Here is a 15,119-nt window from a genome sequence, read left to right as displayed (position 1 = left end):
GTTCCTTTTCCAACTCCAAGTGGTTTCAATTGTTTGTAGTTATATCTGATGGTTTCCCAGTGGTAGGCTTGGGAGGGAGCAAGGCCAAACAACTGAGTTTTGCATTACCTCCCCAGCTAAACAGGGTGGCGTGAGAACTCCCCAGGAATGAATGGGTCATCCCTGAGACACAGTAACCCTAGTGGCTAATTTTTATTTCAGTCCATAAAGCATGTTTTCAATATAAATACATTATTCCTTAAATATTGCCCATACATACAACTCAAAATGATTCTGAGTCTTGACAAGTTATAAGCTTTCTGTAGATAGGTGTTTCTCTTTATGGACAAATATCCTGTAAGATGTGTTTGGTGTAGTACATTTGTAGGGTCTGAAGTGAGAGCTGTTTGCAAGGAATAGGGGCCCAGGGGCCTCTGTCTCACAAATGTATCCAAAGCTCTACCTGTTCTACTGTAGTTCTAATAAATCCTATGCAAGGTTTGCTAAGTTTCCTAGTTAGCTAAATTCTTTGGCTATATCTGATGTTCAGATGCCTCCTAGTGCCAAACTTTAATATTGCAAGATGGAAGGATTCTGAACCTGATCCTTGAAAATATAAATGATAGCCCTCTCATTCTTCTGGTATTTTCCCCTATTCTTCCCTTGCTCAGAGAGTTTGCTGATAGAAGGGTGCAGTTGTACAGACATTGCACCTGTGTACACAATATTATAAGGCTCCTAACTTTGAAAGCCAAAGACTGATGTGCCTGAAAACCTGTAGAATGTATTTATTGTGTGAAGCTTGAGGGAAATCTGGCAATGTTTTTGGGAACTACAGAGAATGGGCTCAAAGAGGACAGAAAAAGCAAAAGTACTATCTGCAATGTCCCCCATTCCCCTACTGGTTTCCTCACAAGATTTGTTCTGATGAAGCTTGATGCTCTTAACTACAGTACTTTCTGTGGTAGAAAGGGGATGGTGGTAGAATTGACAGCAAGTTTTGAGTTTCATGTTAGGCTCTTAGTGGAGGGGCTTTATTTCTTCAAATGTTCATAAATATCTGTTTGGGGATATCTTAGATTTAGCTTGCATGACACCATCAGAATCTGCATAATCTGAGATTCCATAGAAGGAAAGAAAAAAAAAAGTAAGTTTCTAGGGCCTGGTCTATTGGGGGGGGCAGGAGGGGAGCGAGCTAAATCCATCTAAGCTACGCAACTTCAGCTATAAAAATAGCGTAGCTGAAGTCAATGTACTTAGAGCTACTTACCAAGGTGTTTTCACTGCGGTAGATTGACTGCTGACACGCCCCCGTCGACTCTGTCTATGCCTCTTGCTCCGGTGGAGTGCTGGAGTCGACGGGAGAGCGCTCAGTGGTCAATTTATTGCGTCTTCACCAGACACAATAAAATCAAACTGCGCTGGATCGATTGCTCCGGAGGCAAGTGCAGACATGCCCTAGCTCTTTTAGCTGCAAACATAACCCTCCAATTGTATAGTGAGTACAAACTGATGTCATGTTTGCCTGAGTCTGCAGACAGCCTGAAACACAGAGTCAGATGTGAACTCCCATGTCCACCATAAACTGCATTGGGGCGTGAACCATAATAGTCAGTAAAGTTACCCGTTCAATATCAACATTAACTATTCCACTACTGATCAATTAAGCAGATGTAATGGAAAAGACATTGCGAGTGAAGTCTGCAAGAGGTGGGCACAGGGAGTTGTTGGGAGGGGGGAAAAAGAGAAGAGGGAGAGAAACAGTCAAAGAAAGATGGGGAAGGAAGAAAAACAAAGGGCAGAAGTAGCAGTGGCATAACAGGGCTCAGGCTTTTCTCACACAGCATGACAAGGTACTAAATAAATAATCAATAAAAGTTACTACTTGAATTCTGGTTTCTTGATCTTTGTACAAAACTCCCATTGATATCAGTCAGGGATCCACTGTGGACTGAGGAGGAGGAAGATTTCCTGTATTTATAGTCCAGGCCACAAACCATAATCAAAGACACCAGAATAAGAGCTGCATTGACAGCAGAGAAGCAAGTGTCATTCACACTCTGGAAGCTTGGAACATTGGACTGTCACTGCTAAGTGGGAAATCACTTTTGAGTTAGAAAATCCACAGTAGAGCGCAATGTCTGGGCCAATTGGGTGCAATGGAATGATCATGCTTGGTCATAACAAATCTTCCATAAAAACTGGGGTAGCAGTGGGATGGGAGGGAAAGTGTACTTCAGGTGGCCCATCCAGGACAACAGGAGGACATCACCCTTGGCATCTTGATGTTGTGCTGCTCTGGAACACCATATGTTGAACTTCTTGTTCAGTTGAGGGGCAAACTGATTCTGAGATGGTGTTCCCCACTAAGACGTTGTTCAGCACTGAATTGTGTAATTTCCACTCATGATTGGTAGCAAAATGCCTGCCAGGGCTGTCTGCCAGCGCATTCCGAACCCTGGAAGGTATACTGCAGAAATTGTGATGCGGATATACCAATTCCATAAATTTAACTGCCTCTATGCACAATGGGAGGGATTTTACCCGTTAGTTTATATAGAAGATGGTCATCATGTTGTCTAACATTATCCAGACACGTCAGGATCATAGGGGTTGGAGGAATACATTGCAGGCATGTCTAACTGCTCTTAGTTTTAAGAGAATAATATGCATCTGCGTACCTTGTGTTGTGTGACCACCTACAGGGGTTCCCCAACTATAAGGAATATGTCCATGATTATTGTCATATGATGTCAGGTCTGGGAGGTAAGAAAAATACTCCACTACACGTTTTGGGTTTGTCCACCAGATGAGTGATGCCCTGACATTGACGGCAATTGTCACTACACTGTTCATGCTTTGTCTGTCTGGCATCTATATTGACCAGAGCCAGGCCTCCAGACAACGATGATGAAGCCAAGTGGGCACACTACGTAAGTACAGAAGCCAATGTGATCTAGCAAAGAGAGACCTGGATTGTTGTTCAGAGTGTGAAAGTAACTTAGTTTATCGAACTGCTCATGGCATGCAATCTGTGTGCAGAAAGGTAGGCGCTGGCTGTGGCCAAGTCCAGGGTCACTCCTAAAAAGCCTATAAGCTGCAGAAGAGTCAGAGTAGACTTTCTACGTTTATGCAGCTTCCTAAGGATACCATGAGGTAAAGACAAGGTTGCCGACTGAACTTCCAGATGGGATCTGCTTGTTAGAAGCCAGTCCTCCAAAGACAATGTAGCTGTTTCATCTCACCTGTACTACCACCCCTGAAAAATCTTTGTGAAGACCCGGGAAGCTGTTGCCAGACCGAAGAGGAGTACCCTGAACTAGTTGTATTTCGGTCTTACCAGAAACCTGAGGAACCTCTTGTGGGACATGTGAATATCCACATGAAAGTAAGCATCTTTCATGTTGAGAGCTGTGAACCATGGGGTCCTTTTCCAAGGAGGGAATTATTGATTCCAAAGTAACCATGTGGAATTTTAATTTGCAATTAAAAATATTTAGTTGATATAGGTTGAGGACAGGCTTCTGTCCTCCCCTTTTCTTGGGAACTATAAAAATTGGGAATAGAACCCTTTCCCTTGATACTGAGGTACCACTTGCTCTATAGCTTTTCGTTCAAGGAGAGACCAGAGCTCTTGTCAGTGGATCTCATGAGAGTGATCCCTGAAGTGGAGCCAGAAAGGGCATTTTGGAGAAGAAAAACTCAATGGTGTACTCAAAGTAGATATCTAGTACTCACTCACTTGTCCTTTGTTATAGCCCTTCAGTTGTGGGCTAAGTATACTAGGCTCCCCACCAAAGCAGACTTTGGAAACGTGGGAATGGCATCAGTGTTGGGTCTCAGCTCTCGAGTATCCCATCAAAAATAACGTTTAGTCGGTCGATTGGATTGCATACCTTGGCCTCTGCACCTGTTGACACTTGTGTGGCAGTTTATGTGTTCATTGGTAGTAGAAAGACTGTGGAAGAGGCCTTGCCTTTTATACCCATTTATGATGCTTCCTCTTAGGGGCAAGGGTATAAATGCCCAAGGAGTGGAGGGCTGTCCTGGAGTCTTTTAACAAGTGCAAAGACTTCTGTTTTCTCAATAAAGAGATTGGTTTAATTGAAGCACAAGTTCTCAGTAGGTTCTCTGAACCTCTGTGAGGAACCTTAAGGACAACTCCTCTTGCTGTTTTACTATGACAGTGGCTATAGACCATCATGCAGTATTGGCTGCATCCACTGCAGCTTGAAATGAGGTTTTTAACCATGAGTATACCTTCCACAACAAGGGCTTAGAACTGGGCCTTGTCCTCCTGGGAGAGTTCATCTTTGAACATCAGGAACTTCAAGTAGTTCATAAAATCATATTTTGATAACAAGGGCTGGTAGTTAAGAGATTCTGAACGGGAGTCTCAGATATAAATATCTTCCTCCCCAGAAGCTCCAGCCATTTAGCTCCCTTGTCCACGTGATGGTTTTGGGGTGTTGCTGCATGGATCTTTCCATGGCTGCTCGTACTACTAAGGAGCTGGGGGTAGGTTAAGTGAACAGGAATTCTGCCCCTTTTAAAGGCATAATGTTTCTCAACCCTTTTAGGATAGGGTACACATTGCTGATGTATGCCATTCCACTCTAGGTGGTTTCATAATGGCCTAATTCACCAGGAGAGCTACCCGACTGTGTCCAGCAGACTGCAGCATATGTAAGAGGTTGTGTTTAGTATCTTGAACTTCTTCTAATGGAATCTAAAGTCCTGCACCACCCTCTGCAATAATTCTTGACACTGCCTAGGATCATCAGGTAGCGATGGTGAAGATAGAGCAATTGCCTCATTGGGTGAGGAAGATGATATCCATGCCTGCACTGGCGAATCCAGTTAGTTAGCTTCCTCCTGTATGTACTCTTGTGGAACGGGGGGTTGTTATCTAGGAGGAGAGGGACATGACTTTCTGGTAAAGCACACTAATCTGGGTGTCTTGCATAGGAGGACCCCATGAATTCCAATAGGGCCACAGTATGAAGGATTGTAAGGTGGTCAGGGGAGCCCAAGGCATTGGGTACCAGCAGTCTCTTGGAGGGTAACCTTGCTTGAGCAGAGGATGGGTCCAAGAAACTCTCAAGGCCCTAGCTGTCCAAACCTCCCTGAGTTGGGGGAGATGATGGTTTGTCTTGGACCCAAGTTTCAGCTGACAAGGTGGCTGGACTTGGTTACATCAGTGGTACTGCTGGTGTCAGTGGGAGGATGCTTCATCTCACCGACGGATTAGGGGAGTAACTTCTCTTCAAGGTGGCATCCTCATCTGGGATCAAAACATCCATCAGAACAATTGGGTCCAAAAGTAGAGAAGTTTGTGGGTCTAGTAGGGCAAAGAAATCCTCTGGGATAGTATGTCTCAAACCATTCCAATGTATGAGGGATTTTGGTTGTTAGTTTCACTGGATCCACTACCACAACAGACTTAGAGGTTGGCAGAGCCTTAGGGGACAGAGACAAGATGCGTGTCCCATCTGGAGTTCTTGATTGGTACCAGCAGATATTGGTCCTTTTGCTTGCTAGGTCATGATCAGCACTGACGTCTATACTGGGGATGGCATGGTTCTTGGGACCTGCATGTGAAGGCTCACCTGACTTGAAAGGAATCCATTCTCCTAGAAGCAGCCTTAGCTCATAGCTATACTACAGAGCTTACAGAGGCACAGGAGGCACAGGCTCTGAGCCAACAGGAGAGAGAGCTCTCCCATAAACTAAAATTACTCTAGTCCCCGTGAGCAGCAGTACCTATGTCAGCGGGAGAAGCTCTTCCGCCAACATAGCGCTGTCCACACCGGCACTTAGGCAGCGTAACATATGTCGCTCAGGGAGGTGGCTTATTATTCACATCCTTGAGCAATAGAATTTATACCACTTAAGCTGTAATGTGTACTTAGTCAAACACCATGTCTACGTTACACAGTTTTGTTGACAAAAGGCAACTTTTGTTGACAAAACAGTGGAGGTGTGCAATTGCAATACTCCTCTAGCCAGTTTAACTCCCCTACTATACCAATATAATAAAACCACCTCAACGAGAGGCACAGAGCTTTTTGAGATGAAGTTAAAGAGACTCTGTCAGCATACATACTGTGCTCGCTTATGTTGCCCTAAGTGGCCTCAAGGAAGGGTCCCAGAATGCTCATTGTGACTGCTCTGGTCACCAGTTTGAACTCTGCTGCCCTGCAGCCAGGTACACAGGCATGCACTCCTCCCCCTTTAAAGCCCTGAGAATTTTTGAAATTCCTCTTCCTGTTTGCTTGACATGGGAGAGTTCACATAGCATATTCCCAACTGATGCCGGCTCCCCACAGCAAATGTGCTCCTATCTGGAGTACATCAGAGTTGTTGGATCTGCTGAGTCTGTAGGGAGAGGAGGCCGTGCAATCATAGCTCAGCTCCAGCCATAAGAACTTTGATATTTATGTGGGCAGATTGCTGAGGAGGGACACAAAGGGACACACAGCAGTGTTATGCTAAGATCAAAGAGCTGAAGCAGGCATAACAGAAAGCAAGGGAAGCCAATTGTCACTTTGGGACATTGCCAAAGATGTGCTGCTCCTATGAAGAGCTGCGCACTATTCTCGGCAGCGACTCCACCTCCACCACCAAGAGCCTTGTGGATACTTTTGGGGGGTGGGTGGGGGGGACTAGAGGAACCAGCCAGCAGCGTGAACTCTGCAGACAAAATGATAGACGCAGAGACGGAGTTTGAGGAGCATGTGGGATATACAACAGGATCATCCAGTAGTGTGACAAGCTAGGATCTCTTTTTGACTCTGGAGGGGTCTAGCCAGTCCCAGCATCCAGCTCTGGAATGCCTGATGCAGGAGAGGGGAGTTCTGGTAAGTACTCATTTTGCTTTGATACTGCACAACATCACATGAGGTAGAGCTCTTTTTAAAAAAAAAAAACAAACAAAAAAACCACCACAGGGTAGAAGAGGGATAAGGGAAAGAAATTAACACTAGCACTATTCACATTTGCTTTTCATTCCCCTATGCAACTACAGTGGGAACCCTGGCAGAAAAAGTTAGGCACACTGGGATGTCCCAGGAATCCTCCATAGAGATCTCTACATAACTTTCCTAGCAGTACATTGCAATCCTCTGCTGAAGGTCCCTTGGTAGAGCTGCCTTGTTTTCCCCTCTGCTGTATGAAACTTTGCCACACCAATTGGCAATTACTTCTGCAGGCACCAGAGCAGCACACAGATGAGCAGCACATAGACCCAGTCTGAAGCTGCATACATGCAGGAGATGCACTCTTGCATCCTTGGTTACCCTCAGGAGTGAGATATCAGCTTTGATCACCCTCACTTGTAGAAAACAGTGCCAGTATTCAGAATAGCGTCCCTAGGTGCTTGTAGTTATCCCCTTCGGAAGCCACTGAACTCTTTGTCCCATCTTCCCCCTATCCCCTGGGTCAAACACACCATGCTTAGGGTTCTCGCTATTTGTTTCTTTAGCTTCTGCAGATGTGCCCTGAGGGTCACCTCCTACACACCAGCAGAGCAGCTCTGTCAGATAAAGAGATGAACCAGAAGGCATAAGGAGGAAACATTTAGGGAAGAGTTGCAATATCTGCTGCTGCTGCTGCTGCTGCTAACAAGCAGAGACGGACAGAGACGACAAAAAACTCAGAATGGATAGCCAGGAGATGGAGCAGACAATATAGGGGCAGGAGCAGATGCTAAAGCTGATGGAGGACCAGAGATACTGAGGTCCCTGACTGCATTGCAGGTGGAACAAATCGGTGCTTACCTTCCCCTGCAGCCCATACAGAACTCCTCCCACACATTCCTTGCACAGTCCTGGCCTGTCACACTAACCCTTGCACTCCATCCCTAGGGACATGTTTCATAATGACAGCTGGACATACACACAGTTGAGAGCGCCAAACTCATTTCATGACTGATTGATAGCAGTCTGATAGTTGCCAACTTCCACACAGTGATCACCACTTTTCCACTGTGAAGGCAGCTCTCATTTTGGTGTCCTTGCGCTGCAGGGTAGGGGCAAGATCTGCACACAGTTCCAGGAAGGTGGCTTTGCACATTCAAAAGTTCTATAGCCACCGCTTGTCATCCCATATCTGAAGCATGATGCAATCCCACCACTCAGTGCTTGTTTCCCTGAGCCCTGTAGTGATGGCTTCCCACTTTGGAGAACTGTCTATATTGACTCATTAAAAGGGTTACTATTTCCTCTATCCAGGTAGTATTTAGGGGAATCTATATATTTTTAGGTCTATACAGCAATTTAAAATATAAACCAGAGTTCATTTGATCAAGTGGTGACCTCTGAAATTCACTAAGGCATTATGAAAAAAAAAAAGTTTTGTACATCTTTATTCCATGGTTCCAGACTTGCCTATAAATACAGAACTGCAGCAGAAATTGAATTTGGTTTTCCCAAATGACATGTTGACTAGTCAAAGAAATATGTGGCTCAAATTCACAAGTGGCAACATGACCTTATTATCCCCATTATATTGACAATGAAAAGCCTACATAAAACTGTCCAGGAAGGAGAATAGTGCAGCTGAATTAATGTTTTATGGTCACTGAGTGTTAAACAGTTTGCTTATAAAAAGTTCTCAGAAATAACTGTCTAGTTAAAAAAAATAAATAAAAAAATAAAATCAACTGCAGCATGCAAAATGTCAACAGTTTACATAGCATAATAAAACAAGACTAACTTCTGAAAATACTAGGTTTTATTCACACCCCAGTGGTAAACAATAACCTTAATATGATTACTAGGTTTCTTTTGTAGATCACTGTCACATAAAATACAAAACCCATAGCAGAAACAAGCAGACAGTTATGAACATTTAATGTGGTCTTGTTGGAAGTTAAATGAATTATACTAGTCTTCTCAAGTAGTCAAATCCAAAAATGCATCATCTCCTAGTTAGTACAAGTCACTGCCATTTCTCTAACAAGGTAATGAAGGCACAGCTAGTGCAAGCAGACAAACCCATTCAAACTACTGGGCTGAAAATACTTTGGTTGGTTCTTCAGGAGAGGATTTTCTCTAAACAAATATTGGTCTCAGGTAACAGTTCTGATAATCTTCACAGCTGCAGTCTAATAGCTACATGACGAAAGACTTCACAAGAACCAAACTATGTAGCAATGAATTAACATTCATGCTTTAGGGGATTTACTGCATTCTACGTATTGGCAGAAAATTATACTATTAAAATGCTAGGTAGAATGAACCTACATTTTAAACTGGTACTTATGTGTTTGATTTCATTTTAAACAAATTGTTTACTTAATTCTACCAAGAAGATACAAAACATAAGGCTGTAAGTAACTAATAATTGTGTTTAGGCTATTACAGTGCAGGTAATCCTCAAGGCCACATACACACTGCTTCACTGCTGCTTGCATTCTGCTGGGTTTTGATCCTTCTGTTGAGGAATAAAAGAAAGGTCAGTGTACAGATGTCGCATCAAGTTATTTTTCTAAGCCACTTATCAAAGCTGTCAAGCAAGTGTTTTCTAGTTTCAATTACAGCTCTTAAGAATTAAGTTTAGCTATTAAGAATCTTGCATCTTCTCTCCCTTATCCACCCTGTGAATACTATACCACATTGTATTCAAATCTCTGTGCACTAGGCAAGTTAAGGATATCTTTGAATAGCCAAATTCAAGAGGTACCTCAGTTTTGCCTTTGGGTGGGGGCTGCACTAGCCATTGGCAGCAACACAGCACTTCTAACTACAGTAGGGTGGTATATCCTGAAAAAAATTGAGGAAAAGAAAATGGGAACAAAACTGGCCTGGCACAGAAATGGAAGAGGTGCCCATATATTCCAAGAGTCCTAGCCAAGGAGAACTTTCCTTGACCCCCATGAACACAGACAGCCCAAACATACAGGCCCACTGCACAGGTCATCATGTATCTGTATAATGACATGAGCGGTAACCTGGTGAGGTCTCCATCAAGGCTCCCAAGGTATTTCCTACAGAAACAACATCTATTCCATGGCGTTTATGGCTTCTATAGCTATATTTCTCAGCACCTGTCATGACTGATGTATATGCAAACCAATTCCTGTCTGCACTGTTCAACAGTAGACCCATTATTTGTGTCATCTGGGCTAACAGGGAAGCCAAATCTTCCGCATAAAAAGGACAAAAATTCACATTAATACCAGTAGTGGAGAGCTTACTTGCTCTAATGTCATCCCTCAGGAGACAAGTCACACTTTGAAAGCTGGCTCCTGACCTGTATAATTAACAAAAGCATAAAATCCTGAAAATGGATAATGGTTGCTGAGATGACATGTTGAATACTCTTCACCTGTAAGTGATTTAATGAGCCACCTGAGGGATGATGAAACTAGATTGTGATGGTATACCTGAATGAGCCAGCAGAACCGGGCCCCTAGACATCAAAACACAGGCTGATAGCTAATTTGTGAGTGGGAAGTGAGAAATTACTAAAGAAAATTATAAACAATATGGTAGGACAAATAGTAAAATGTATATTGGATTACATGGCACACTGAGAATCAGCCTACCCAACACTGACTGTACTTTCATTATAGGAACAGTCTCAATCAAGGACCAGTCTCAGTCAATTGTGGTGATGGAAGAACTAGCAGAGGGTTGTTTCATACCCATCCCAGTAAATTTACATGGATATACTAAGCACAGCATCTAAGGCATTAGTTTGCAACCTTTTTTCATTTGCGGATGCCTTTGGAAATTCACCCTGTGATCTGCAGACCCTGAAGTCTTAGACTGAAAACTGAACAGAATTCAACTATAAATGCTGCACATTTCTGGCATGGTACTGGACGCAGCTTGAGAAAGGGCCCTGAACTGTGGGCTTTTATGGTAATGACAACACTTCTGGGTTTTGATCTGTAAAGGTGGGGGTATTCACATTCTGTTTTTCTGGTCAATCAAAAGTATGCCTTTTCTGGCATCTGAAATTTTATTTTTGCAGTCCCCTTAGACAGTCTGTGGATCCCCAGAAGTCCACAGACTGAAAAGCACAGAACTAGTGGAGATTGTAAGTTGCTGCATTGTCCGTCTACCAGCTACTTGACAATGTTTAGAACAGATGCTGGAGACTCCATCTACTTAAACATAAAACGGAAGTAAATGCTTAGAGCATCTTCTTGCAAGGTAATATTAGCCCCACGCTGCTCAGCCAGCCAAACATGAGTAAACAGATGGATCTGTGAAACCATGACAGAAGCAAATCTGAGATAAACATTTAGTCCTCTACAGTCAACCCAGCAATTGGCTTTGATAACATTTAGTGCTACATCGACATGCAGAAGAGTTGGTGAACGATGACATGCAGGATTGTAAGATTGCTCAGTGGGAAGTGGTAAAGCATTCATAGTGACTGTTGTGCAATTTGGAGTGAAGCAGAGGCAAAAAACCCTTAGTGACACTCCAGGTGCATGGGAGTAAATAATTGTTTCCTGGCTTCTCACTGAGTGCAGCTGAACAATTCCCATGGTAGTGCACATAGGAATGGCCTGTCAGTGTGTTTTAACATGTACTTGCTATTCGTCTTATCGACTTGATTCCCACTGCCAGGCCATGTACAACCTTCTGTTTTGCTTAGTACAGGTCTCTCTCCCCGCTCTCATTTTTAAGGGCCTACTAGCTTCCCACCTTATCCTCCCACAGCACCCTTTTTTTAAGAATCTGGCTCTAAAGCAGCTACTTCTGGGGAACAGAGGTGCTCAGTCCCACTGCCTAAGAGTGTTACCACCTTGATGACATCTTTCTCCCCTCATTCCCCCACCACTCGTTAGTCATCCCTGTGGTCCTAAATCGTAAGTCCTCACCCTTGCCCTGTTTCTATTCTATTTCTTGACGCTGCAGCAGTAGCAACTGCCATCTTGCCATGCTCAGTAGTTAGCATAAGAGGGAGAAGATTCAGTCAAATGTGGTCTGCACAAACGTGATAATAGATCACTTACATATACAGATAAGGATACTGAGGCTGGACCTGCACAGGACTGTATGCAAGGGGCACTTGCGTATCCATTTGAACACTACTCCCTCCACTGTGCTCTGTGCTAGGCTAAGCAACAAAACTGCTGCATCCCTCAGTTGCCTCAAACAGAATTTGAAATATTGCAACCAAGCAACAGCCAATATCTGACCAGCATATAAGGCCAAAGAGTTAGACAATTAGCATATCCCACAGCGGGTGCATGAGCCCTACTTGTCTCAGCTTGCAAATAATCAATTTGTTGATATTTCTGTCAGGGTAGATTAAAGCAGTTCAGCAGGAAGGGCACTGTGTGCATTACTTTGCTCTCCATAACAACTATTTTTTTTTGGTCATAGGCAGTGAAGAGTACAGTGGAATACAAGTGGTTGGATGCAACAGGGCAAATGCTAAACAGTTTTGTTTGACCTTATTTGATGTACCATAATTGGTTTGGTCGAAGTCCTGCCAACACTGCTGAGAAGCAAGTTTGATGTATCTATATAGCCTGCTGATCTTTCAGTGTGTTATGTAAAGCCCTCCTTCACCTATGCCCACTGAAGCTAGCATTCTCTTTAAATTCTTCTACAATGTGGGATGACACTATCCTTTAACAACTCAACTTGAAAAGTTGGCTGATAGCTCTCTGCACATTGCTAGAAATCTCTAAACAGACAGGGAGGGAAAGGCAGAGAAGAATTATCTATAGAATTATTCTGCTTCTGTGTATCTGCAACAAGAGCATCCCTAGTACCTGCCCATTTCACAGAGTATCCCATCTCCATTACATAAATTTGCAGATCAGAGTAGATCTTACCATATTGTGGGTGCCTACAATTTTTGAACCAGTGCTATTATAATGGACATTTCCCATTATCAACTTGAATTTTTTATAACTTATCATACATTCTCCCCAAAATGATAGTTGCGTTTTATCTGATTATTCCCCTTTTCTGCAATATTTCTTCTGCAACTAGCCCAAGCAGGCATCATGTAACTGATATAACCAACTACCCAGTGTCACCTGAGTAACAGTGGTGTTTCAAATGTGATGTATATTTGAGTTTGGTTTGGTTCCCACTCACAATTACTAAAGACCTGGCTTGGCTTCCTGATCAGTGCTTGTGGCCCCAGAAGTAGCTGGATAAATGCTACCTACTATGACAACTAGGTTTCAAAAATCCCAATGGCTCATCTAGAATACAGGGACTAATGTAGAGGATGAATTTTCAGATGTCTGGTACATCCCAAACTAAGCTATGAGAATCTGCATAAATTTGGGAGTATGCAAAACAGAGGATTAACAATTAACAATAACATTCTCTGCTGCACATCCATACTGACCTCCTTTTAAGTCATCCTGAAGTCTCTGCTCTCTACATAGTAAACATCTGTATTTTCCCCTGTACATCCTCTTCCCAAAAATGGGGAACGACTGGAATGAGATGGGCTCTTAGCCCAGCAATATATTCCCTGCCACAAAGGAAGGGTTTACATCCAATTGCAAGTCAGCTACACCTACATTTTCTTTAGAGCACTGTTGTAGGTTCTGCTCAGTACAGGAGGATGATTATCTCCAGGGAAGACAGCCCAAATCCTCTCAAGTCTTAAAACACAGCTTCAGCCCCACTCAAGAAATTTCACCCAAGTGAAAGGATATGTTTCTCCTTGATAGTGCAGCAAAATGCAGGCTACACTTTATGTCACAGCTAATAGCAAAAATACATACATACATTAGTGACAAACTTGCCCAACTAAATCAAAGATTTTAACAGCCCTCATTTAAGATAATTTAACTTGTATTTTCTTTATGAATAAGAAAGCTTTTACTTGCTGAAAAAAGGTTGCTTATGTACATTTTTAAAAACTCATTTTGTAATACTTCCAATTTCTTTAAAAAAAGATCCCTGGCTACATATTTAAAAGTATTACTAAAAAACAAAATTAGAGTGACAATGTCGCTCAGCAAATCTTAGAAGGTAAAAAGTGGGGTATTATAACCATTTCAGAGAGCAGTTTAGTCAAAGCATGTTTGTTACAGGAATTATTAATTGTATACTGCAGATTAAAAAGTGTTGCTTTAAATTAATTGTGTAATTTTAATGAAATACATTCATTGGTACTAGTCACCTTCGGGTCATAATCTGGATCATTTTCTTCATCCGCTTCTTCCTCCCCTTCCTGAAAGATAGAAAGTGTCAAGTAGAAAGTAATCTTGTCCAGATTAAATACACAGAGTGCAGTCAACAGGTTAAATGTTCCTCTGATGTTTGTAACTTTTTTTCATAAGTTTTCATCAGTGCAGAAAAGAACTTGAATGAGATCTTAGTGTTTAGCCATACTCCGCTTTTAAGAGTAAATTTCTACACTGTATTTAGGATAACACTCTGCTCTTAAATATACTTGTGCTACTAATACAAATCTAAGGCAGACTAATATCTGGCATATTTGCTTTTATCACCACTTCAGGCTTACATTTATAAAACATCTCAACCAATAATGTTTTATACAGATTGGAGAAATACTAAAGAATGTTTGTCATTTATAGTTAATTAAACAAGAAACTTAAGTAACTTGCCAACTGCTCAGCTACCATTCCATCAAAGATGAAAAACTTGCTCCAAAATGAAGCATTTGTGTGTCATTTTACTCATCTAACCCATCTTGTAACTCACCTCATCATCTGCCTCCTCACCTTCTTCATCATACTAAGAGAAAAAAAAATTGTACAATGTTGTAAACACCATCACCCTAGATGTTAAGCAGTTTTGTGTAAGTTACATGGAAGCCAAAGAATTCTCATGTTAAAATTAAGTATATTATATATATTAAAAAAAAAAAAAAAAACTCTCTCTCTCCAGAGGGGGCACTTACATTAATTCAGCTTTATCAAAAAAAAAAAAAAAAAAAAAAAAAAAAAAAAAAAAATTCTAGATCTGGGTTACAGTGATCAATATCATTAATACTGAAGACATTTTATTGAGCAGAAAATTTAAAATAAGCTTTGTCAAAGAAAGGTGTTTCCTAGTTTAAGGATAAAACCTACTCATAGTTAAGTGTTAACACATTCATTTTGCACGCGCATATTTTTATTTTATATATATATATATATATATATATATAAAAAAATGTATTTTAAAGGCAGGGTTGAA

The 15,119-nt window shown here is 42.0% G+C and overlaps 1 protein-coding gene across 8 annotated transcripts in view; it reads right to left on the bottom strand.

Moving 5' to 3' along the window:
* Window positions 1-8,694: 8,694 nt before the first annotated feature.
* Window positions 8,695-15,119, bottom strand: part of NAP1L1 (nucleosome assembly protein 1 like 1) — a 57,036-nt gene continuing 50,611 nt past the window's right edge. For 4 of the 8 annotated variants that reach the window (XM_038418229.2, XM_043493089.1, XM_043493087.1 and 1 more), the window contains exons 13-16: window positions 14,643-14,675; window positions 14,098-14,148; window positions 10,178-10,233; window positions 8,695-9,414 (exon numbers count right to left, since the gene is read on the bottom strand). In XM_038418229.2, coding sequence (XP_038274157.1) covers window positions 10,189-10,233; window positions 14,098-14,148; window positions 14,643-14,675 — 129 coding nt within the window. In that variant the 3' untranslated portion in view covers window positions 8,695-9,414; window positions 10,178-10,188. The remainder of the gene's footprint in view (window positions 9,415-10,177; window positions 10,234-14,097; window positions 14,149-14,642; window positions 14,676-15,119) is intronic. The other 4 variants (XM_038418192.2, XM_038418239.2, XM_043493098.1 and 1 more) reach the window with 1 other exon arrangement.

This window comes from Dermochelys coriacea, chromosome 1 (genome assembly GCF_009764565.3).
Source record: "Dermochelys coriacea isolate rDerCor1 chromosome 1, rDerCor1.pri.v4, whole genome shotgun sequence".
Lineage (NCBI taxonomy): Eukaryota > Metazoa > Chordata > Testudines > Dermochelyidae > Dermochelys > Dermochelys coriacea.
The sequence above is the reverse complement of the archived record's forward strand: the minus strand, read 5'-3'. Positions and strand labels throughout refer to the sequence as shown.